At 57.9% G+C, this 21358-nt stretch overlaps 1 protein-coding gene across 5 annotated transcripts in view; it reads right to left on the reverse strand.

The window, feature by feature from the left end:
* Window positions 1-33: 33 nt before the first annotated feature.
* Pik3cd (phosphatidylinositol-4,5-bisphosphate 3-kinase, catalytic subunit delta) overlaps window positions 34-21358 on the reverse strand; it is a 23641-nt gene continuing 2316 nt past the window's right edge. Inside the window, exons 2-23 of one of the 5 annotated variants that reach the window (XM_005404031.2) lie at window positions 12280-12457; window positions 9107-9335; window positions 8807-9036; window positions 8255-8434; window positions 7976-8125; window positions 7559-7648; window positions 6117-6338; window positions 5931-6027; window positions 5711-5841; window positions 5445-5498; window positions 5208-5372; window positions 5004-5125; window positions 4756-4899; window positions 4492-4591; window positions 4226-4404; window positions 4017-4129; window positions 3838-3916; window positions 3384-3551; window positions 2779-2902; window positions 2508-2653; window positions 2208-2340; window positions 34-1717 (exon numbers count right to left, since the gene is read on the reverse strand). In XM_005404031.2, coding sequence (XP_005404088.1) covers window positions 1580-1717; window positions 2208-2340; window positions 2508-2653; window positions 2779-2902; window positions 3384-3551; window positions 3838-3916; window positions 4017-4129; window positions 4226-4404; window positions 4492-4591; window positions 4756-4899; window positions 5004-5125; window positions 5208-5372; window positions 5445-5498; window positions 5711-5841; window positions 5931-6027; window positions 6117-6338; window positions 7559-7648; window positions 7976-8125; window positions 8255-8434; window positions 8807-9036; window positions 9107-9335; window positions 12280-12420 — 3135 coding nt within the window. In that variant the 5' untranslated portion in view covers window positions 12421-12457 and the 3' untranslated portion in view covers window positions 34-1579. Of the gene's footprint in view, window positions 1718-2207; window positions 2341-2507; window positions 2654-2778; window positions 2972-3383; window positions 3552-3837; window positions 3917-4016; window positions 4130-4225; window positions 4405-4491; window positions 4592-4755; window positions 4900-5003; window positions 5126-5207; window positions 5376-5444; window positions 5499-5710; window positions 5842-5930; window positions 6028-6116; window positions 6339-7558; window positions 7649-7975; window positions 8126-8254; window positions 8435-8806; window positions 9037-9106; window positions 9336-12279; window positions 12458-21358 lie in introns of all 5 variants that reach the window. The other 4 variants (XM_013504162.1, XM_013504163.1, XM_013504164.1 and 1 more) reach the window with 4 other exon arrangements.

Consider the following 21358-nt stretch of genomic DNA (forward strand, 5'->3'; position numbering starts at 1 on the left):
TAACCCTGCGTGCTTCTTTTTGAGCCAAGAACATAGGAACATAAAAAGGCTTTTATTTCTTTCCTCCTTCCTTCACTTCTCGCATCAAGGTTACACAGATTTAGCCCACGTCAGTGGTACTGAACTTGCCTTCCCCAGACAGAAACATGAAATGACTTAAAAAAAATAGAAACTATTTCTTCTTGCCAGGCACAGACTGTACACCCAAACCGCAAGTTGCCGAGGGTGTGCAGAACCTGTGGCCCATGCCGGGGAGCACCCAGACTGGTTTCAATAAATAACACGACATACACATGTACACACGGCTTCCCCCCCGCAGGCAGCCAGAGCGGGGTCACCCATCTTGCAGACCAGGCCGGGGCTCCATGGTGGCATCAATTGCTCAAGATGGAGACCTGGGCACTGGCCCTTGAAGCCAGGCACCTGGGCTGCTGAGCCTTGGGAGGCTGCTGGGGGCTCGGCCATGAGCAGCCAGGTCAGGGTGGCCACGGGAGGTCTGCTGTTTGGCTTTTTTGGTTGCAGTGTGGAGGGTGGAGCCCAGGGCCTCACGCATGCTGAGAAGCACATGCCCTGCCGCTGAGCTCTGTCCCTGGCTGCGTGGGCTTCCAGAAGCACGGGCTCCTGGGCCTCCAGCTGCAGTGGTCTCAGAAGGCTGGGAGGGCCCGGGCCTGCACTGCCCACCCTGCTGCCTGGGAGGCCTAAGGCTATGCCCAGACCATTCCCAAGTAAGGCTGTGGGGAAGGTGCTGCCTTGCTGCTCCTGGGCACTCCTGGGACTCGGCAACCTTCCAGCAGGGAGCACTCTGGGTGAGGTCAGGTCCTGCCCCTTCATTCCACACGGCCAGGAGGGGGCTCACACATCACTGCACCGAGGATGCCACCCGTCCCTTTCCCTGGGGTGGCGACCAGGATAACCTTATCAGCTCCATCTTAGCACGGCCTGAGGACCAAGCTGTGTGGTCTTGGTGGGGACCGGGTGCTTGTTCCCAGCCCTACAGGTTCATGAAGTGGTCTGGCTATTTTCTTACCCGAAAGTGAAAGAGGTAAGGGCCTCCTCGTACCGAGAGTCACGTCAGCAGTGACAAGCAAGTGTCCCTGAGTGTAGAGGGTACCTGGCTTCCTCGGGAGCAGCCCAGGACTCAGTGGAGGAGAGGCGGGTGGGCCACCCAGAGCGGCAGGCGAGCCCAGTCCTGTCTCGAAAGGAGCTACCAGGTGACAGCTAGGCACCAAGCCCCAGGCAAGCAGAAGCCCAGGGAGAAGATGCCCCGCCCCGGGAGAGTCCGCTGGGCCAGCCCTGCAGCCGGAAGACTTGAGGTGACCGCTAGCTGGGAGCCCGGAGCCTGGCTCCGCGCCCCTTTCCCACATAGGGTCATGTCCATTTATGGCTGTTTTGCTCCTTAAACATTTCGGCGGCAAATAAATAACCAGTGTAAACAAAAGGCAATTGTGTGGTTCCTTCCCGAGAGGTGCAGTTCAGGCTCTTAGGCCGGTTGAAGAGGCCTGAGGGCGCCTGGTCCCCAGGACCACGGTTTGCCTCTCAGGCCGAGCGCCAGGAGACCAGCTGTGGCTGGACGCAGCCGCTACTGCCTGTTATCTTTGGACACGTTGTGCGCCAGCCAGTTCACCTTGGTCTTCCAGCTCTCCCTGAGGGCCTCGTTGAACTTCACCCGGAAGTGCTTCAGCGCCTCTTCCTCCGTTTTCCCCAGCGCCAGGGAGTCCTGGGACAGGGTCACACAGCAACCTCACCACTTGGGGCCCCACCCCACCCCATCGTGTGGCCCCTTCTTGTCCCCTGCCGGTGTGCAGGGAGTTAGCTGAGGCCCCACAGCTCCCTTAAGAAAGTGCGTTCCTCTGATCCCAAACTCAGCCAGGTCCCCTGGCCCACTGCAGGTCCAGGTGCCTGTGCAGGTGCCAGGCGGCCCTGCCCCGACGGGGAGGAGGGCCAGGGGGCACAGCAGCCCCCAGCAGTCTCAGAGACAACACGGGAAGGGCTGTGGCCGTGAGGACCTGCGGGGACCCATGGGATGACAAAGGGTCACTCAGCACCTGCTCCCCTGCTCCAAGCAGGCTTAAACCCGGGGAGCTCAGATGCTCTGGCCGTTTCCCACCACTCCCCACACTGGGCTCCCGGGGGGCATGAGGCTGGTGGGTGCCCCGGAGGTCCCCATACCACTGGGACCTCCCGCCTGGCTCGGCCGCCCTGCGCACCTTGAGGTACTGGATATCTTTGGAGCAGCTGAGCTCGGGCAGGCCCGCCGCCCGCATCAGTGCAAAGAGGTGGAGGAAGAGGAGGCCGTGGCGCCGCAGGATGGTGTAGGCTCGTTCGCAGTAGCCCCGGAACCTGCGGGAGAGGAGGCCAGGCGGGTGAGGCCCGGGGTCTCCAGCCCAAGGCGGCGTCCCTGTAACGGCGTCCAGGCAGCCCCGCGTTCCCGCCTCCCATGAACCTCCTCGGCCGCGGCCGCAGGAGCTGGGAGGCTCTGTCCCCGCCCGGCCGCCGCCCAGCCTCACCGCTCAAACTTCTCGCTGTTATTGGTCTTCCCCTGCTGAATCACGTGGACGAAATCGTAGGTGAGGATGAACGGGACCCGCTCACGGTTGATTCCAAACTTGGTCTTGAAGTTTCCCAGGAAGTGGCCGAAATCAATGTGGAACAGCTGAGGGGAGGAAGGGCAGAGCCTGAGACGGTGTCAGTCCCTGGGGAGAGGGCAAGCCCCAGGGCAGGCGGACGCTTGGGAAGCTGTGTGCCCGGGGCCGGGGCCGGCCGCCCGCACGCCTCTACCTGCCCGCTCTCGCGGATCATGATGTTGTCGCTGTGCCGGTCGCCGATGCCCAGCACGTAGGTGGCCACGCAGTAGCCCGCACAGGACAGGGTGAACTCCTCGATGGCTCGGTCCAGGGCGTCCCTGCGGCGTTGGGGGGATTGAAAGCCACGTCGCTGTGCAGCAGCTTCTTCCTCAAGCTGGACTGTTGCCCTGGCCGGGACCATGAAGGACGCTGCTCCCGAGCTGAGGCCGAGGGCACCTCGAAGGTCCTGGGTCGCTCAGCACCACCCCGGCCCCAGCCTGACCCGCTGACCGAGGTGTGGCCTCGTGGGGACAGCCGCTACCAAGGCCCCAGCACGAGACGGGCCATCTCAGACAAAGGCCCGGACGGCAGCAGCTGCACAGCCAGTGCCAAGGCCAGCAGAGACGCCCGGTGCAGCCAGTGACGGGGGTGGTGGTTTTAAAAAGCCCTGAGCTTGAGGAGCATGAACAGCTCCACGGGAGACCTACCCCATCCCACGGGGTGACTTCGGCTGATCAGGGAGACCATCCCTGACTGTCCCCTCAGCCTTGACTCTAAGGGGCCAGCCCCCGCGTCACGCCTCTCGGGCAGGAGCCCTACCCGGGGTTCTTGGACTTGAGCCAGTTGAGCAGGGCGTCCTTGTTGAAGGCGGCCGTGGCTGCCATGTTGCTCTTGTTCAGCTGGATGTTGGCGATGGTGTCCGAGTGCAGCACCACCTCGATGAGGCCCGTGCGGTCCCCGGTGGGGAGGCAGCCATAGGGGGTCATCCTAGGCAAGTGGGCGAGGGGCAGGAACATGCCAGGGTCAAGGGCTGTCCCTGGGGCTGCTGGACCCCCAGGAGCTTGAGGCACCCAGAAAAGTGCCCGGGGATGGTGGGGGGCCGAGGGCTCCCCGATGCAGCGCGCACCCGCTGCTTTCCCGGATGGGGCCATCAGGAAATGTGGGAACGAGCGGTCTTCCCTCCCTCCCCCTGGCCCGGGCTCCCAGCTGCTGGGGCAATGACGGCGCGGGCTCTGAGGCTGGCACAGGCACAGACAGGTGGCGGGGTGCCCACCTGAGGTCCAGGCCCTCCTGCTTCCACAGCACATCCATGAGCTGGATCATCTGCAGGGTCAGCATGTCCTGGCGGAGGTCTGCAGCGGCCGGAAGGAAGCGCACGGTTCCCAGTGGGTCCTGCTGCGCCAGGTCCCTAGGATCCCTCACCCCGTCCCAGTGCTGCCGAGCCTGGCTCACCGTCCCCATTCTTGAAGATGATGCCCACGCTGCCCGTGCTGCCCGCCTCCTCGCTGCTGTACATGATCCACAGCGGCTTCATCTTGGAGTCCATGAAGGTGCACTGCTCCACGCTGCGGCCGGACAGAGCGCGGCGGTCAGCAGCGGTACCTCGGCCTCCGCAGGCACGGCCGGGGCGCGGGGCGCGGGAGGGAGGGCGTGGGGCTCACCACACTTCCTCCAGCAGGGTGCTGGGGTCCAGCGGGGACTGCAGGTGGGACAGCGCCTCCAGGTACGTCTCCTGCCGCATGCACAGGTGCATCAGCTCCTTGGTCTGGGGCTTGGTGGTCTTCTGGGAGCTCACCTTCACGAAGTCGTTCAGAGCCTTCAGCTTGCTCAGTGCTTCCCCCTGGCGGGGAGAGACGGAGCACAGCAGTGGGCGGGGCTGGCCCTGCCGGGAATTGAATCTGGGGGAGGCGGTTGGTGCCAGCCGCACCTGCTTCATCAGCACCTTCATGTGGTGGGTGCTGCCCCTGCAGTAGGCCTCCATGATGAGGCCGAAGCGCAGGGCCACCGATGGCACGTGCATCTCGGAGCTGCGGGAGGGACACGGAGGTGAGCCTCGCCAGGCCGGGCTGCAGAGCCCCTCCCGGCCCTCAGAGGGAGGATCTGGGGTGGCCAGGATGCCCGCCCTGCTGGGAATGTGAGGCCAGCAGGCCAGAGTCCCCCGCTTCCCTTAGGGCCAGGGCGGACCAGCTACCGGAGGTGCCAGAAGAGGAAATGGCCGATCTTGCGGTTGGCCAGAGCCCGGTCCAGCAAGAACTTGGTCAGCTCGCAGTCCAGGTAGGACTCGTACTTGAGCACCTGGACCAGCTGCAGCAGGTACTGGAAGAGCTCGTCGTCCCTGCAGGAAGGGAGGCCGGCTGGGGCCCGGAGCGAGGCCACCGCGCGGGGGCGCGGCCCGACTGCTCGGCCCGGGAGCCCACCTCCAGGCGCACGGGGACTCACGTCAGCTTCCGCAGGGACTTGATGGCGAAGGAGCCCACGTGACAGTCGGGGAAGCTGAAGTCCAGCAGCTCCAGCGCGCTCAGGACGGGCAGCTCGGGCCAGGAGCACAGCAGGTAGAGCATCTGCGGGTGCGTGGTGGTCAGGGGCGGCCGGCGGCGCCCCCGTGGGCCCCCAGCTCCGGCCCTGGCACCCCCGGGCACACACCTGGGCCACGTCCTCATGCTTGTGCCACTTGGTGACCAGCAGCAGGCGGGCCAGCGCCTCAGGGAAGTGCTCCTGGACCTCGTGTCGCATCTTCCACACCAGGTCCTTCTCGTGCTCGTAGAGCTCCCCGGAGCCCCGCCGCTCCAGGATCTCCCGCAGCTGCAGCTGCTGAGGGGCGCGGGCAGCGTGAGGACCCGGCTCGGCCGGCTCCGCCATCCGCCCAGGGCCCCCGCTCACCTCCTCCTCGGTGATGTGCCCGCGCTGCTCCCCGTGCCGCCCCAGCTCCAGGATCTGCGAGAAGTTGCCCCACTCTCAGCGCCCCCGCCCGCCAGCCCTGGCGCCTTGGCCCTGCGGCCGCGCGCTGTGGGGGTGGGGCCCGCACCGGGCACTGCAGGGTGCTGAGCAGCGTCCCCCCTACAGCCAAGCGCATAGGACGGCAGCACCACCCCCTCGCAGCCCGCACCCCCAAGAGCCCCAGAAGCAGGGCCCCTCCCGCCGCCGACCTTGTCCAGGGCAGGGTAGTACACCGGGTGGGCGGCCACCTCCGGCAGACAGATGACCAGGGCCGCGGCGCTCTCTGTGTTAGGGTTGCCACGCACGGTCCCCGCGGGGTTCAGCAGCTCACCTTTCTCGTCTGCACGCGGGGACACACGGGGTTGTATGGGAGAGGCCACTGCCTCTGGGACCCCACCCGCTCACAGTCCCTCCCGAGCCTGGGCCCACCAGGGACCGAAGGCCACATGTACAGGCAGCGCTCCCCCGTCTTGAGCTGGTCCCGGTAGTCGAACAGCATGATGTTGGCCCAGGCGATCGGGCAGTCCTGCGGGCACAGCAGCGGGTCAGGGCGGCCACGCCAGCCCGGTCCATCTGCAGCGCGGCTGGGGAGGGGGCCTCCCGCACCCTACGCACCGCCTTCTTGGACTTCTTCTTGGTGGAGCGGGCCTTCTTGGCCTTCTCCACCACAGCGTAGAGCGCGAAGCAGAGGCGGGCCATGCGGGGCAGGTCACAGACGCTGATGTCGAACTCCAGCCGCTGCTTCCACACGGGCTCGGAGCACACGCTCACCTCCGAGCTGGACACCGTCTTGCACAGCATCTCGTGGCCGTGGAAGAGCCCGGCCTGCACCACCAGCTGGGGACGGGGGCGCCGGACACAGGTGAGGGGAGCCGAGGCACCCACCTTCAGGGGTCTCCCAAACATCCTCTTCCCACTCAGGCCAGAGCCCACTTCCCGCGTGCAGCAGGGGCCAGTGGAGGCGGGCCGTGGCCTGGGTGGACACGTGGCCGTGGGGCAGGGGCAGCCCTGAGGCTGGCATGGGCATCGAAGTCTCCAGCCCCGTTGTGTGAGCTCAGACACACCCCTCCCCCAACTCTGGCCTCAGTTTCCCTCTCGGGGCTGGGTAATTCCAGGGGCCCTTCTGGTTCCAACCTACGAGCCAGCCCTGTGTGGGTGACAGGAAGGGTTTCCCCTGCGGCCTCAACCCCAGCATTCCCTCCAGCTCTGCCACGAATCCCTTCAGTGGACTCAGTCCCACTCAGCTTGCAAAACTCCCCCATCCAAAGGGACCCAGGGCCACGCATGGTGGCGCACGCCTAGAATCCCAGCACTACTACAACTTAGCAAGACCCTGTTTCAAAATAAAAAAATAAAAGTACACCTGACATCCCAGCACTCAGGAGGCTGAGGCAGGAGGATTGCCGTGAGTTCAAGACCAGCCTACGCTACTCCCAAAAAACCAAACCAATACAAAAGAAACAAAAAAGTGGGAGGGTGTTGCTCAGGGTTAAAGCCCTAGGTTCAATTCCCAGTACCCCCTAAAAAAGGTGGGGGATCCTGGCAGGAGATCTGGGTTTGTTTCCAGGGGCTGCATCCCACAGTGAAGCTGACACGGGACAGGTGGTTCTGAGGCGCAGGGGACGGCGAGTGAAGCTCTCTGAAGAGCAACAGCGAGGTGCAAGCTCCCACTGTGTGTTCTTGAAAGCTGCAGGGACCGGGGACAGGGCATGAAGCCCTTCCAGCACCCGGGGGAGCACCGGCTCAGCTGGGACCTCTCCCCAGACCATGCCTCCTTGTGCCTGGCTGGGCCCGACTCCCGCCCCCGCCAAAGTCAAATACCCAGAAGCGGCTCGGCCCCATTTCCACGAATCAGCCTCCCTGGGTGGCTTCTCCCTCCCCTCTTCCTGTTTTGCAGCGCCCAGAGCCACGCCGGCGAGGATGCTGGGTAATGTGGTCAGGTGGCTTTCGTGTGACACCCTCCCACTCTCCTTCCTCCGCCGCCCTCCAGGCCGCAGCCACCCTGTTTGTGCAAAAAACACAGCTCCTTCCCTCGCCCAGGCCGGGCAGGCCCCTACCTTCATGCGCTCGTCTGCGTTCACCTTGCTGCCCTGGATGAGCTCGATGCAGAACGGCTGCTCCAGCGCCCACAGGGACATGGAGGAGGGCTGGGGGAGGGGCGGGGAGGCACAGCTCACATCCCTGGAGGGGGCCGCGGCCCGTCGGCGGGCGAGGGGCTCGCAGGGCTGTGGCGAGGCACAGACACCCGTCCCTGACAGCAGCCTTTACCAGGAAATCTGCCCCGCAGGCGCCCAGGGCCCGCTCCCCAGACACCTCCGTGGGAGCAGTGCAGAGGCGGGGGCCCCCACACCGCTGCCAGTCACCCCAGCTCCCCCGGCTCCGGTGAAGCCCCGACTCTCAAGGGCCCAGACCCCGGCCACTCCAGCAGGCTCTGGATGGAGGGGCGCGATGAGGGAAGGGCCACAGCCACTCACCTTCTTCGAGGGGATGGGGGGTGGTTTGGGGCGTGGCTTCTGGACCTGGGGGGCCGGGTCGCCCTGCTCGTCCCGCATGGCCAGGATGGAGGAGGAGTGCACCATGGTGAGGTGCGGGGTCAGCCCGTTGTGCAGGCAGCTGCAGATGTACTGGGGCGGCGGGGAGCAGGGTGAGCTGCCTGCGGGCGGCCCCGCTCCCAGCATTGGGCCACGGGCCGCCGGCCTGGCTGATGCTGCCCCGCCCACCTCCGCACTCGGGGAGGGCTGCCCGGGCCTCACCTGGAACTGGCAGAGCGGGTAGCTGCCGTACAGGTACTCATGTCTGCCGTTCACCTGCAGCGCGTAGTCCTCCGGCTGCTCCACCAGCGGCTGCCGGAAGACCGTGGCCTTTTTGCGCAGGGCGCAGGCCATCAGTGCCAGAGGCATGTCCTTGGTGGACACCTGGAAGGTGAAGCTCTCCTGGGGGGCGGAGGGAGGGTTAGCCCTCTGCCGCCCGGGCCGGCAGGCTTCTGGGCATTGGGGCGGGGTTTCTGAAGTGTGACTGGGGAGCCCCAGGAAGGCAGGGTCTGTCTAGAGCAGTGGTGGGTGAAGGCACCCAGGAAGCATGGTTCCGGGAACGGATAGTGGGCAGTGCCGTTTGGTCATCTCCTGGTGGGACATTCGGCCGGGCCCCTCTCGGGCACGGACACCGACCGGCCCGTCGCATCTGAGGCTTTGGAGAGGAAGGCAGATTCGGGGGGCCTGCTGGGGAGGGGAGGCCCCTCGTGGGCCCTGCAGCCCGGACGCGGCAGCTGGGCCGGGGTCCCTGGGAAGCAGGCCCTGCGGGCTCACCTCGCTGCCCTCGAACTTGACATTGACCAGCAGGGCACGGTTGGGGATCAGCGGGGCGCCGGGTCCCCCGCTCCTGGCCGAGGGCTCGAGCTGCAGGGGGAAGCTGTACTGCAGCCAGGCCTCCCAGCCCAGCTGCTGGCGCCGCACGGCCGCCTCCTCGCAGAACTGGCGCATCTTGGCGCGGAAGTCGTTCACCTCCGGGTCACGCAGGGAGTCGAAGTCGTGCAGGCCTGGGGCGGGGGCGGCGGGGTCAGCGTGCGTGCAGGGCCTCCCCCGGGGACCCGGCGCCCGCACAGCTACCTTTGCCGATGAGGAGGCTGATCTGGGAGTTGATGAGCTTCTTGACGCGGTCGCCCTCCCGGGCCACCACGCGCAGCACGGGCAGGAAGGGCTGGACGTCACACAGCCGCCGCTGCTCGTCCTCCAGCTCCTGCTGCTCGGCCGTCTGGTTGACACAGGTGAACACGTAGGCCTCGGGGTCGCTGAGCATGTGGAACAGCGGCTCGTACTGCGCGCGGTGCCACAGCACCTGTGGGGACAACACGCTCAGCCTCGCCGGCCCGGGGTCCCACGGGCTACCATCCAAGCACCCCAGGAGACCCTGGGACTGACCGTGTGACCCCCAGGCCTCCCGTCCCTGCCCTCTGTAAGGGTCCCGGGACGAGCTGACACCCGGGCTGCATCCCCTGTCCTCCCCCACAGGTCGCATGGACCTCCTCAGGCCACGCGGGAGACAGCAAGCATGCTCTTCAGTGATCGTCGGCAATCGGGGCTCATGACCTTGATTTATAAATGTTGGAAACTAATTCACAGAAGTTTAGCATGCCCATTGGCCGTGGTGGTGTATGCCTGTAATCCTAGAACTGGGGATGCTGAGGCAGGAGGATTGCCCTGAGTTTGAGGCCAGCCTGGGCTACATAGTGAGACCCTGTGTCAGACAGAAAGAGACAGGAAAGAGAAAGAGAGAGAAGGAGAGGGAGAAGGAGAGGGAGAGAAAGGAAAAGAGAAGTTTTAAAAAAAGAAAGGTTTAATATGCCAACGAGGCACCGAAAATATCTCTGTGGACAGTGCTGGACAAAGGCCACCAGCACAGCCCCCAGGTGTGCCCAGGGCCTGTGGCTGCAGAAGCAAGAGGACACTTGGCTTTAGAACAAGGTGCTTAGCCAGGCGTGGTGGTGAACACCTGTAATCCCAGCACTCGGGAGGCTGAGGCAGGAGATCACAAGCTTGAGCTCAGCCTGGGCAACTTAGGGACTTAGCAAGACCCTGTCTTGAAAAAATAAAAAGGGTTAGGGATGTAACTCAGTGGGAAGGTCTGAGTTCAAAAAGAGAAGCAGAGCTGGGTGTGGTGGTACACGCCTGTAATCCTAGCACTTGGGAGGCTGAGGCAGGAGGATCATTGTGAGTTCGAGACCAGCCTGGGCTACAAAGTGAGCTCAAGGCCAGCCTGAACTGCATAGTGAGACCCTGCCTCAAAAAAAAAAAGACAAAAAAAGGGGTTAGGGATTTAGCTCAGTGGCACAGCGCCTGCCTGGCAAGCACAAGGTCGTGAGTTCGATTCCTGGTACTGAAAAAATAAAAATAAAAATAAAAAAAATAAAAAAATAAAAAAATAAATTAAGAAAAGACAAAAAACAAAACAAAACAGCATGATGCTCCCCGGGTCACAGGGAAGACAAGAAAGGTGCCGGGTGCTGCCACCTCGGGGGTGGCTGGTGACGCTCAGTCCACGTGACGATGAGGCAGGGCTGTGACAGCACGCAGGGGGACGGGGACGGGGACGGAGGAGGAAGACCTCAAGATTCGTGCTACACACAGACCTCTGCATCCCAGCAAAACAACCAGGAGAAACTCATTATTCTAGAGCAGGATTTGGCAAACTGCCGTTTTTGTTCTTGTTTTCTTTTGCTTTTGAGGTACAGGGGATTGAACCCAGGGCTTCTGCACTGAGCAACAGCCTCAGCCCATCTTTTATTTTTATTTTTTTATTTGGCGGCAGAGTCCTGCTAAATTGCTAAATTGCCTGGCTGGGCTCACACTTCAATCCTCCTGCCTCAGCCTACCAGGTTGCTGGGATTACAGGTGCGCCCCACCATGCCTGGCTGCAAAACACGGTTTTCCTGGCACACACCAAGGCCTTCACGTGCATATTATCCAGGCTGCCTTCACCGGGTCCTCGGCTGGCGTGAGCAGGCCCAGCGCCGAATCACTGCAGCGGGCAGCAGAGCGGCCAGCCCTGAGCTACTTACTATCATCTGGTCCCTTGTGTAAATCAACAAATGAAGAAACTGAAATCAGGTCGAGGCATGAGCTGAGACTGCAGGGACTGGTGTGGGGGTTTTTTTGAGACAGAGTCTCACTATGTATTCCAGGCTGGCTTTGAACTTACCACATAGCTCAGTCTGGCCTTGAACTTGTGGCGATCCTCCTGCCTCAGCCTCCCTAGTGCTGGGATTGAGAGATGTGCACCCCGACTACCGGCTAGAAACATCATTGCTGGTGCTGTTGGTACTGAGGGTTACACCCAGGCCCTGTGCAGAGCTGTTTCCAGCCCCCTTTTTTATTTTGAGACAGGCTCTCCTTAAGTCAGATAGTCTGGACTCAAACGTCCAATCCTGCCTCAGCTTCCAAAGTGCTGGAATAACAGGAATACACCATCGTGCCTGGCTGAGAAACTCAATTTTTAAAGAAATCTCCCAGGAAGGGGCGCCTAAAAACCCCTCAAGGATGGTGCACTGGTTTTACCACTTCTTTTCTGCTCCCGATGACAGCTTTTACAGCTGTGAGCTAAGGCCACACCCAGTGGCAGCCCAAGGCAGGCTCTATGAGACCCCACACTATGTAAGTGCCACAGGCCCTTTGAACGTCACAACCGCTACCAAATACCACCCAGATGTTCCATGCTCTGACCCAGTAATACATCCTGCAAATTGTACCATGGACCAGAAACTCTTTCCTGGAGTGATGGGCACGGGAGTGGAGACGTTTCTGCAAAGGCCTGGGAGTCGCCTAGGTAGCTATGCATGGGTGTGGTTTCCAAAGCGAGGCCCAATTGAGAGGCAGATGAGAGCCCCCATGGGAGCAGCCCTGGGGGTCAGCTGCCAGTAATCCAGTGATCCAGTAATCTAGTGACCTACTTGATCCAGTAATCCGGTAATCTAGTGATCCAGTAATCTAGTGACTACTTGATGCAGTAATCTGGTAATCTAGTGATCTGGTAATCTAGTGATCCAGTAATCTAGTGATTCAGCAATCAAGTAGATCTAGTAACCTAGTGATCCAGTAATCTAGCACAGGGAAACCTCTACCGCTAAAGAGGGAAGCTGGATTCTCAGTGATAAGTGGAGCTGACCGAAAGTTTTTGACCATTCTTGATTGGAGGATCCTGAGTCTAAGAAATGATCAGCCTGTCTGTCCATCTGTCCGTCTTCCTGCACCCAGGTCTGAACCTGGGTTTGGGGTCGGTGCCGTACCTGCTTGATGGTGCTGAGGTTGGCGTTGCGCGACACAGGGAAGTTGAGGTAGACCCCTGTGGGCAGCAGGAAGTCCACCACCACGCTCTGGTTCTCCTCCTTGGTCCAGCACTCCATGGGGCAGTCGACGCCGGGGGCCATGGCGCCGCTCACTAAGCGGAGGCGGAGGCCGGCTGTCCTGCGGGCGGCGAGGGGGCAGAATGAGTGCCGAGTGCCCTGAGGGATTGCGGGAGGGCTACAGCTATCGGGACTGAGCCCCAGCCCCCCGGGCTCTCCCACCCGCCAGGCCACTGTCGGGCCACTTCTCCTGGCGGGGTCGGGGAACGCTGCCTGCACAGCCGGGCAAACACAACCGTACGGGCCAGGCTCCAAGAAGCCCAGGCTAGGTCATTTCCCCGCAGGACCCAGCACATCTGGCACAGCTGGGGCACAGAAGGGGGAAGGCACGTGGCTGGACAGACACCCCAGGACCTCAGAGAGACGAAAGCCTGCAGCCTCCATAACATCATCACCACCATCACCACCACCATCATCTGAGGTACTGGGGATTTAACCCAGGACCTTCACACTGGGCTACATCCCCAGCCCTTTTTATTTCTTTTTGAATTTTGAGACAGGGTCTCACTAAATTGCTCAACTGTCTGGGCTGGGCTTGAACTTGCCCATCCTCCTGCCTCAGGCTCCCCAAGGCATGTACCACCACACCTGGTTTATCCTCTGAAACTTTCTCACCAGAAACCAAACGGCTTCAAACTGGCTCTGGCCAACTGGTTGAAATGTCTCAATCATACCAAATCCCCAAGTCATCCTCCCCTGCCCCCAGCGAATAACAAAACATTACACACATGATTGAAGGTCCCTGTGTACCCCATGGATCCAGGGCACCTCTCCCTCCTCCCGCCAGCACCCCCACCCAGGTCACCCCCACCTGGAATCCGCTTGTTTACAGTTTCCACGCATAGTTTCATACTTTCAGCACACAAACATGTACCCACCAGGAATCCCTGATGTCCTGGTGTGGTTTAAAATTAACCTTCTACCACAGCGCAGCCTCCACCAGCTGCTCTGCACGCTCAATTCCCCTTCCAAACACTAAGCCTGGGGCAAGGAAGCACCGGTTCTCTCCCCCGACTTCTGTTGATGAACCCGAAGGGTTGTTTCTACTTTCCCGGGTGTTACAGGTAACGCTACAGTGTACACGCTTGTGGTGAAGTCGCTGTAAAAGCCAGGATGAGATAAACCTCGCCCGAGCCCAGTGCTTAATGTCAAGGTTGCCGCAGCCACATTGAAAAGAGGGAAAAGACACGGGAAAGTGAAGTTTTATAATATATTTTTATGTAACCCAAAATATCCCAAAAGATGACCCTATAAACACGTCATCGATATAGAAAAATTACTTTCCCCCCAAAAAACAGGGCCTCACAATGTAGTACAGGCTGGCCTTGAACTCTGTAGGTAACCTGGGCTGGCCTCGAACACACGGGGATCTTCCTGCCTCAGCCTCCCCAGCACCGAGATTACAGGTGTGCGCCACCATACCTGGCTCGGAAACGGTGTCATGTTATTTTGATGGGCATTTTCCTGATGACCCACAAAACATTTATCTTTCACACAGAGTCTGCTTCTAACGTTGGCCCTTTTCCCAGGGGGTTGTTGTTTTCACGTCAGTTTATAGACCCTCTTTGCCTTCCCCTCTTGGCTTATCCACCCCGTGTGGATGAAATGAGCCGGAGACATCTCCTAGACTGAGTCACCTTTTTGCTCTATTTGGTGCCTTTTTGACAAGTCAGAGTTTTTAACCTTGGCGTCTAATTTATCAGTCTTTCCTATTATGGAGCTGGAGGCGGAGTCCAGCAGTCGGGTTTAGGACTCACGAGGCCAGGTTCGGTCCCCAGCATGCAAAAAAAAACCGCGAAAAACAAGACCAACGTCCCTCCCTCCCATAAGGTCCCGCTCTCCTACAGGACTCTGGACGCGGCTGCAAGGACACCTCCGTTTAGGGGCTGCTCTGTGGCTGCCGGTGCCCGCTTTGCCCACTCCTCGTCCTCGGCGGTCACGGACGCAGGACCACACGTCGCCTGTCTTCCCAGGCCACTGCTGCTGGTGGCCACTTCCTCTGATTATGAAAGCATAACCTCCCTGGGTTCCTCTTTCTGAGAGTGGCCAGGCCAAAGCCTTCCTTTCTGATTTGAAACTTGGGGTGCAGCCAGGAATCCTGGAGAATCCACACACCAGGCTGAGCACTCACCCGCTGAGCTTGGGAAGTCACTTGGTCGCCCAATCAGCCGGGCACCAACTCCTAGGGACCCTGACCAAGGCCTGGGTTCTGAGAAAGACCCTCACTCTGAGCCCCAGCACCTCCGAAATGAAGTCTTCAGCTAGATTCACCCTGCTGGGGGTGCAGTGAAACACTTTCTTAGAAAAACCTCATTCCTAACAGACTCCGGCAGCACGCAGAGGACACCAACCAATGCCAGAGATGGGACAGGGCAGCAGGACGCAGCGGTCCCTTCCGGCTCTTTGCAAGGGGGACGCTCTCCCCAGGGTGAAGCCAGAGCCGTCACCCCCCAGGGTGCCAGCAGCAAATCCAGGGAGAGACCCAGCCCACGGGAGCTGAGCGGCGCAGCCACTTTGGAAAAGTTTGATGTCATCAACCAAGGGGACACAGCGGCCCTGGGACCCACAAGTCCACCCCAAATCCGCACCCAACGAAGATGCGGGCTCAGATAGGCCGGAGGACGCGTGTACGGGGGTCCACACGACCCGCCGGGAACCCGAGAATGCGTTTGAGCAGGAGACGGGAAGGTGCACCGTGCGCGTCACAGCACAATGCCACGGTGTCGTGAGGCGGGGACAAGGGACAGCCTACCACGGCAGGGCCACTGACGACAGCCGATGCAGGGGCGCAGCAAGACACCTCGACTCCTCCAACCCCCAGTCCCAGACACGGGGCCCAAGGCACAGCCGTGCCGCAGCGGAGCCACACGCTTGGGTCTCAGTCACACACACGAGTGTTCACGCCCGTCAGTGCCCTGGGGACGAGGCACGCACACGCATCCCCCCGTGCCCAGGCACGCTCTGCATGGCACAGGCGGCAAGAGGGGAGTTTGGGTCCTGCCTCTCCAAGCGACAAACACCGTCCTCGCTGAGGGAACCTGGGCCAGTCACGCTGCTCCTCCAGAGGCTGCTCTGTGAGGTGGCCACCCGGGCCCTAGAGCAGGACTCAAAAGGACCCCTGGAGCCATCACCGCACACCTGCTAGAGGACAGACGCTCGTGCTCTGAATGGCCAACATCTGTGCCACATCTGGATCTCAGAGCTGAATGTTATGACCAACTCACCCGAGAGAAGGTGCCTCTGTCACAGAAACTCCTAGAAGGTGCTCGCACACACCGTCCAATTTTCTAGCCTTAGCCCAGGCAAGGAGGGTGCAAACCAGCGGCCACCTCAACAAGGGACAAGGTTCCTTGCAGGGTAAGTGGATGATGACCACAGTGGGTAACTTGGTGTGCTAAGAACCACAACCACGCCTCATTTTCAGCCTCAAAAGTTCTTTTATATTGGCTGTGGTGGCACACACCTGTAATCCAGTCCAGCACTCTGGGAGGCTCAGGCAGGAGGATCTCAGATCAAGCCTAGCCTGGGCAACTTAGTGACTCAGCAAGACATTGCCTCAAAATAAAAAATAATAAAAGGGCTGGGGATGTAGCTCAGTACGAAGGCCCTGGGTTCCATCCCTGGTACTGTTAAAAACAAAAAAAAAGACATCTGTCTAACCAAGTGCTTTGCTGCCTAGCCAGCTCCCACAGAGGATGAAACAGGCTCATCTGCTGGGTCCGAGGCCACAGGTGCTTTCTCCTTGGGGCCGCTTCCTGGCAGACCGCTCACCCGCAAGGAGCCTTCTTCCAAAAACCGCCATCCTGTGCTGGGCCACGAAAGCCCAGAGTCTTGAAAGCCTTGGGGATGCAGATCAGGCGACAGATCTCCGGGTGACAGGTGGGTGACGGGGAACGGAGGAGTCTGGAGCCTCAGCGTCCTGGAGCCACGGCGAGGAGGCCAAGTATTGTTACAGCCACGTCAAGAGACCAGGGAGGGTGTCAGGCACGGAACTGAGTTGCCCTGATTTTTATTTTTTTGGTACTGAGAACTGGACCTAGGCCTTGACATTGAGCTACTTCCCCGGCCCTTTTTATATTTTTTATTTTGAGACGGGTCTAAGATACTCATTACATATTGTTTGTGCAAGTGATACCAAAAATAAGGAAGAGCCGGGCGTGGTGGCACGCGCCTGTAATCCCAGCACTCGGGAGGCTGAGGCAGGAGGACTGTTGTGAGTTTGAGACCAGCCTGGGCTACAAAGTGAGCTCAAGGCCAGCCTGAACTACACAGTGAGACCCTGCCTCAAAAACAAAAAAATAAATAAATAAGGAAATGACTGAGTAAACTGCCTTAGTCACCTTCTTGGTGAGACACAACACCCAACACCTGCACACTAAGGCGGCTGCAGCGTGGGCTGGCGCAGGAGAGGGCCCAGCGGAGGAGAGGAGCTCACAGTATGGTGGAGAGGAAGCACAGAGAGCTCGAGGAGGAGCAGGAGAGGGAGATGAACCCTTCCAGCCCGCACCCTGGTGACCAGCTCTTCCCACCGGACCCCATCTCCTGATTGCAAGTCAGCTCTCACCTGATTTCTTGAGGGAAATCCAGAGATAAACCATAGCAAGCATTCCTCCCCTGGCCCCTAGAAGACTCATGCTCATCCCCTTACGCAAATGCCGTAGGTCCATCGCTGGGAGTTCCCAAAGCCCTATCAGTTCCAGCACTGCTGAAAAGTCCAAGTCCAAAGTGTCCTCTGAGACTCAAGGCAAACTCCCCTTGAGCCCATGTAAAAATCACAAGAGAGTTAAACGCTGCCGACACATGATGGAACAGGATAAACCTGCCCATTAGAAAAGAGAGGAAGGGGGCAACGGAAACCAATGAGGCCTGGAATAGGCTTGACCTCGCAACCTTCCTGCCTCAGCCTCCCAGAGTGCTGGGATTGCAGGTGTGTACCACCATGCCCAGCCACAGAATAAACTTGATTTTCAACTCTGAACTTATTTTTAAAAAATGAACTCATGCTGTCCTGTACATAAAACACACACAATGCTCTCCTCTTTTTCTGAATGTAAGATAATTTGTAAGTGATGTGGTAATTTTGTGAAATTAAAATAACATAAGCATCTTCAGTGCTTATGTTATGACTATATAAATATTTTCAAAGCTAAGCCATGGAGTGTACAATGCTTTTATTTCTTTTGTTCAACTTTTTGTTTCTCCTATAGCTTACAGTCACCTAATTTTTAATTTTGCTTTTCTACGTACAAGTCACTAACTCTACCCAAACTCTTCAACAGAACTATACAACTCCTCACAATACAGAAAAGATGCCAGATATTCCATAAACTGCATTGTTCTCTTAGATAGTGTTCTTAGGATTCTCAACCTTTTTGCTTCAAATTGGGCCAATGCTCTGTGGACGGGCTGCTGCTGGGTCTCTCCTGGGTCTTCTTCTCACTATCATTATGGGAAATTCCCTGTCCCAGTCTCTCACTCACTCAGTGTTCAGGTGCAAATAAAGCAGCTGACTCAGGCCTGAAGGTGTAGCTCAGTGACAGAGTGTGTGCTTAGCATGCTGGAGACCCTGCGTCCAATGCCCAATATCCAAAAAACAAAACAACAACAACAACAAACAGACTCACCAGTTAAGCAGGGAAGGAACCCACAGATTATCTGACATATTTGCTGTATTGTAAGAAGTTTCATAGCTTCGTTGGAAACTTTGAAGATGAAATAGTGATTTGCATGTTTAAAAAGTCGGTATTTTAATTCCTAGCACCACAAAAACAAACGAAAAACACAAAGCAAATAAAATGATAAGGCAATTGTCAACTCCAGGAAACACAGAAGTCTAACAACAAAAGAAATACAACCGCCATACACTACAGGGACAGCGCAATGCAGAATCATATCTGATGGGAAAACATATTACTGCAACTAAGCCCTGGGTGCCAGTTTGTACCCCTGACATCCATGCCCAGAACTCAACCCTGAGCCCACACGGCTGTCTCCACTATAGCCACAAGTACAGCACATTCTGTATTCCTCTATCCCCTGTCCAATACAACACTGTTACATCTCACCCATACAACCCAGGTCTCAGGTCTTGGCTACCGGCAGCTCAGAAGTGGGTCCTTTTCATTTCCCTGGGTGGGGGCTGGGGATTTAGCTCAGTGGCAAAGCGCCTGCCTGGCAAGCGCAAGGTCGTGAGTTCAGTTCCCGGTACCAGAGAAAAACCAAACCAAAAAAAAAAAAAAAAGGGCTGGGGATTTAGCTCAGCAGCAAAGCGCCTGCCTGGCAAGCGCAAGGTCATGAGTTCTGTTCCCGGTACCAGAGAAAAACCAAAAAAATTTCCCTGGGTGGGGCTGGTGTTGGCCATGGTTTAAATGTGGTTTGTCCCCAGCAATGTGACAGAATCTTGGTCCCCCAGTGGGGATGCTGAGGGGCAAGGCCTCTTGGGAGTCCTTAGGCTCCTGGGCATGGTGCCCTGAGAAGGGAACACTTGCCCTGGAATGAGTCCTGGGCATGTGAGTTGTTATAAAAGCCCAGGTCCTCTTCCTTGGTCTGGCTTCCAATTTTATGATAGGATCTCTCCCTCTTTCACTCACAAACTGTGAGCTAAAAGAGACCTCTTTTCTTTATAAGCAGCTCCCCTCAGGTATTTCATTACAGTAGTAAAAAACAGACAAACACAATGTGGTTGTTGTTTCCCTCCCAACCCCAAGACTCAAGGTAAGATCAGAGCTGAGACACAGAAAGTCTTGTGACAGCGGGGCCAGTCAGGATGAGAGACGCATTCACTCTTCCTTCTTAGGCTGGGAATATAGCTCAGTGGTACAGCACCTGCCTGGGAAGCACAAAGTCCTGAGTTTGATTCCCAGTACCAAAAACAAAACAAAACAAAACTTCATAGCTCTCCTAAAGGGTCCTGGGCTACCTTTCATGCTGGGAATGTAGCTCAGTGGTAAAATGCTTGCCCACCATGCACAAGGTTCTGAGTTCAATCCCCAGTACCACCACCAAGAAAAAACCCCAACAACAAAAAACCCAAGTTCCTTCCTGGTTTAGCCCCAGATACAGTAGGGATTAATATACTCCAGTAGCTACTGAAAAAGGGGCAGGAAGGGAGGAGAAGTTTTGGAAAAGTCATGTCTAAATAATATCTTTAACGTACCATTTTTCTTAAATAATGATTACAGAATTTTGGGCTGGGGATTAATCTCCTGCGGAAATTTGGAAACATTGATCCGTTGTCTTGCAGCTTCCAGGACTGCTTTTGAGCAGTCCCATCCCATTGTTCTCTCTGATCTTCACATGTTCCTCAAGCTGGTTCTGAACTCCTGAGCTCAAGGGATTTTCCTGCCTCAGCTTCCAGAGTAGCTGGGACTCTAGGCCTGCACCACCATGCCTGGAATTCATGAGTCCCTAAAGTACGGTCCTATGCTCACTGTGCAAGGTCTGACTCAAAAACTCCTCTCAACACAGAAATGTCTTTGGCTCTAGAAGCTTTTCCTGAATAATTTCTCTCCTTCATTTCATTTCTTTTTTTTTCTTTTTCCTTGAGCTCCCAAGGTGCATGTTGGATTTTTTGAGACAGGATCTTGCTAAATTACCTAGGTAGCACTCAACTTATGATCCTCCTGCCCCAGCCTACTAAGTACTAGAATTGCAGGCTCGGGTCACCATGCTTGGTTCGTTCCTTTTTTTCTGAAGTTGCATTTACGATTGCTGGGAGCTGGTGATATAGCTCAGCTGCACAAGTGCCTGCCTGGCAAGCGCAAGGTCCTGAGTTCGATTCCTGGTACCAAAAAAAAAAAAAAGTTTCCAAATTCCCAACAATTAAAAATTCAAAGAAATAATATTTTTGGGCCGGGGATATAGCTCAGTGGTGTAAGTGCTTGCCTGGCAAGCCTGAGGTCACGAGTTCGATTTCTGGTACCAAAAAAAAAAAAAAAAGATTGCTGGGTTCCTTTGGTCTGTCTGTCTGTCTGTCTGTCTGGGTCACTGTCTTTTATCGAGGTCCCCATCTTGGTCCACACGGGACAGTCCTTTGCCCTCGGGTCAAGTTTAAGAGCGAGACAGCAAACCTGCCACTGCACAGCCAATGTGACACGCAAGCAGCCTCACTGTGAAGCAACAGAGAGGCCGGCTGCCCCACAGGCCCCTCTCTGTCTGTATTGAGGACCCTTTTTCTCGCAGCATCACTTTCCTCAGAGAGAAGTCTTCACGGCCCTGCCCGGGGGCTGGGTGTCATCCCAGCTGCCATGCTGTCCGCCAGTGTGCAAGCTTTCAGGTGATGCTTCCTGTCCTCTCTAGAGTGCCACCTCCTGCCCTTGGCACTGCCCTCATGGCTTCCCTGTCCAAGGGTGGAGCCAGGCCTGGCCAGCCCAACTGGACGCTTCCCACAGGAAGCCCACTGCCTTCTGCTGGATCGGGGAGCCACCTGGCACTGTGGGCTGAGGGTGACCTCTAGCACACACTTCCACCCGTCTTCCCGCTTCCAGCCCTCCCTGCACCTCCCCCTGGGACGACGGCACAGCCTGTTCCCTCAGGCGGTGGCCAGTTCCCCACGCCCACGAGGCTGGCTCCCACCTGCTTTGTCTACCATTCTTTGTTCGTGTCCTCTCCATTGTTCACTATTCCATTTTCTAACGGGTTTTTTATTTCTACACTTCCACTGAGTGGGCTTTTGAGACAGAGCATAGATAGTTATATGTATTTAGTCAGGGTGGAAGTCTATAGTAATCTTTAGCAGGAAATGAAAAGCAAGTTTCTTTTTGCAGTGCTGGGGATGGCACCCAGGGCTTCATGCATGCTAGACTAGGCCAAGCTGCTGACCTACACCCCAATCCCTAAATCAAGTTTTCACAACTATATACCTCAAAGGGGCTGGGGATTTAGCTCAGTGGCAAAGCACCTGCCTGGCAAGTGCAAGGTCGTGAGTTCGGTTCCCGGTACCGGAGAAAAACCAAAAAAAAAA

This window comes from Chinchilla lanigera, unplaced genomic scaffold (assembly GCF_000276665.1).
Source record: "Chinchilla lanigera isolate Chin_1 unplaced genomic scaffold, ChiLan1.0 scaffold00085, whole genome shotgun sequence".
Taxonomy (NCBI): domain Eukaryota; kingdom Metazoa; phylum Chordata; class Mammalia; order Rodentia; family Chinchillidae; genus Chinchilla; species Chinchilla lanigera.